The 2500-nt window shown below is 37.3% G+C and overlaps 2 protein-coding genes across 7 annotated transcripts in view; one reads left to right on the top strand and one right to left on the bottom strand.

The window, feature by feature from the left end:
- LOC125024594 (zinc finger MYND domain-containing protein 11-like) overlaps positions 1–2500 on the top strand; it is a 21725-nt gene that overhangs the window by 1183 nt on the left and 18042 nt on the right. The window lies entirely within an intron of this gene.
- LOC125024593 (mucin-4-like) overlaps positions 1–2500 on the bottom strand; it is a 4191-nt gene that overhangs the window by 257 nt on the left and 1434 nt on the right. For all 4 annotated transcript variants that reach the window (XM_047612400.1, XM_047612398.1, XM_047612401.1 and 1 more), the window contains 4 exons: positions 1864–2500; positions 1557–1733; positions 541–717; positions 1–324 (listed from right to left, as the gene is read on the bottom strand). The exon at positions 1–324 is cut by the window's left edge and continues 257 nt beyond it; the exon at positions 1864–2500 is cut by the window's right edge. In XM_047612400.1, the coding sequence (XP_047468356.1) occupies positions 76–324; positions 541–717; positions 1557–1733; positions 1864–2500 (1240 nt within the window). In that variant the 3' untranslated portion in view covers positions 1–75. The remainder of the gene's footprint in view (positions 325–540; positions 718–1556; positions 1734–1863) is intronic.

Raw genomic sequence — 2500 nt, 5'->3', positions numbered from 1 at the left:
TGTATATTTCAAATATCTCTCTAGTTCTGTTGAACATTTTATTTGCACAAACAATGCATGTGTTTATGCATTAGTTTATTGGGTGTGGGTTTGCAGTTTTGTAGATTTAGGGGAAGGATTCAGAGATCTAGCAATCGGTTCCCTTGGCACTAGTTTAGCTGTTCTTGGGGAGGGGATGTCGCTCTCCATGGCATGAGGTACGAGGAAGGGATGGTCTCCCTCTGAGCGCAGCATCGTTGTGACTTGCATTGGAACGACTGGGGAGCCTTCCATTCCAGGTAGAGATGCTGGTCTGATGGGCTCAGGAGAAACACGGCTCTGAACCTATGAAAGGAATGAGCAATAGTCGTTACTAGAAAGCTTGAAAACATATATATGATTTATGTATACATGTACAGTCACCATGACAAGAATAAGCAATATAGTTATGAAATTCAAAATACCCAATTAAGAGTGAGCTCTCTCCAGGGAAATATGAAAGAAAAATTAAAAGAAGAAAACAGTTTTAACCATCTCCAGATTACAGACATACCCTCTCACCTTAGTATTCTGCCAGAGATAGAAAAGACCCCGCAGAACGGTATGTGAATGACCAAGGAGGAAGAGCAAGGCAGGGACAGCTGATGGGAAGTCCCAGTCTGGCACCCAGGCATACAAGAGCCGCTCCACGAGGAAGGGCACCCAGCAGATGGCATTGGCTGCCAGGAGTATGAGAGCCTGGGAGAAGATGAGAGTTGATTATGGGTTGATTATTGAATTATTGTGTAGAGAAAATGCAAATTTCAAGTGATTCAGGTGAGGTTTTAAAATTCTGTCTGTGTATCTTAACTTTTGATTAATGGTGAAGTCATTCATTTAATTATTTTTTTGTAAAGTCTTCACATAAGATCATGAAAATTTGAACAAGTATCTTTTATATGATGTATATGCTTCTGATTGAAGGAAAGTATATATTAAAACAAATCTTTTAATAAAACAAGTTATAAACATCCAGAAAATTTAATTTAGTTTAGCAGTGCTTATAAATAGCCCTGATTTTATAGATTATTACATATATTTAAGTAATTTCATGCCTTGCCTTGGCAGAGAAGCACCCATTTACTTTGATGTACCCGGATAGATATAATAGACCTAATAATGTACCAGTACTGCTTTGTCTATTATTATCTTGATGATTAACAACAACTGGAGGTCAAAACTTGATAGAATTTTGAGAAGTAATGTTCCTTATCACTGAATATTTCATTATGCTGTCATTTCTTTATATTTGTTTATACATAATTCATTTACTTGTTTGATCATTTTAATTTAATGTAAAACTGTGTTAACCGTTTTAGTGAAACTTGTGTTCTACCCATGTTTAATATGATAATTTTTTATGTATTTTTCTTCACACATTATTATTTAGAACCCCATCTTCTGTTTAGAAAATGATTGTTAAAGGTCGTTATTATGCTTAAGAACAACTTCTAATCTGAATAGGTAGAATTTGAAAGCATTGTATTCATTTTACTCAAAAGGCAAAGTATTCCGAACGTGTTTTTACTCAATCTCACCTGAAGAACAGCCTTGCGTAGTCTTAACCAATTGTTGTTTGTGGTTTCAGTAAGTCTGGAGTGTCTGTAGTGGGAGAGTGACCATGCCATGTACAAATTTAGTCCTGTGGTGACTAGAAGTGGCAGGGCAAATATACAGGTGAAGATGATGGTTGTGTAGCTCTGAAGAAATCTCTCCTGAAAAAAAAGAAAATTGTGTGTGGAAAGTATATATTTTAGGGAAAATTCAGTGTTATCTGCATAATCATGTACATAAGGGTTAGATTTTCTTTTAACATCCAATTATGATCCACAGAGCACTTCTTACCTTGGTGTAACATATGATATACAAGGGAGGCCCCGTTGGTTTCAGAGAATCATTAAAAACGTTCTCTTGTTGGGAAGGGATCAGACCTGGCAGTACATCAGACTCTATGTTGTTAGCAATGTTTTCAGTATCTGGCATCTGTGATGAGGTCTTAAAATTTGTGGTTCTGTGTTCAGTAAGAGGGGTGGAGGTCGTGATAGTGATGGGAGTATCAGATGTGGGCTTTTCTATGAGGGCATTGGTAGGGCATAGTGAAGGTGTTGAAGCCTCCTCCCCTTCGGTTGTTTCTGTTGTAAAGATTTTTACTTCAATCTCTTCTGAGACTTGTTCGTCAGATGTAGCATTATCTGAAGATGCTACATTTGCTTCTATTTCAACCTCTATGCTTTCATGATCTGTGGGAGAGGTAGTCAATTCAGGTACTGTTGCTGATGTATCATTGTATTCTTGAATCACAGAGTCCATCTTGGTAGTAATTATAAGGGTGCTATCAAGAGTTGTTACACCGTAAGAGGAATCAACAGTGTCATGTAGACTAGTGGTAGTCTCAGGCTCAGCATTTGTCATGGTATTTTTTCCTGAATGTTCTAGTGTGGTGATTAGTGGTATTTCAGAATTGACAGTCTCAGTAATGGGT

The sequence above is a fragment of the Penaeus chinensis genome, chromosome 43 (genome assembly GCF_019202785.1).
Source record: "Penaeus chinensis breed Huanghai No. 1 chromosome 43, ASM1920278v2, whole genome shotgun sequence".
Taxonomy (NCBI): Eukaryota; Metazoa; Arthropoda; class Malacostraca; order Decapoda; family Penaeidae; genus Penaeus; species Penaeus chinensis.
This window is presented reverse-complemented; position numbering and strand designations above follow the sequence as displayed.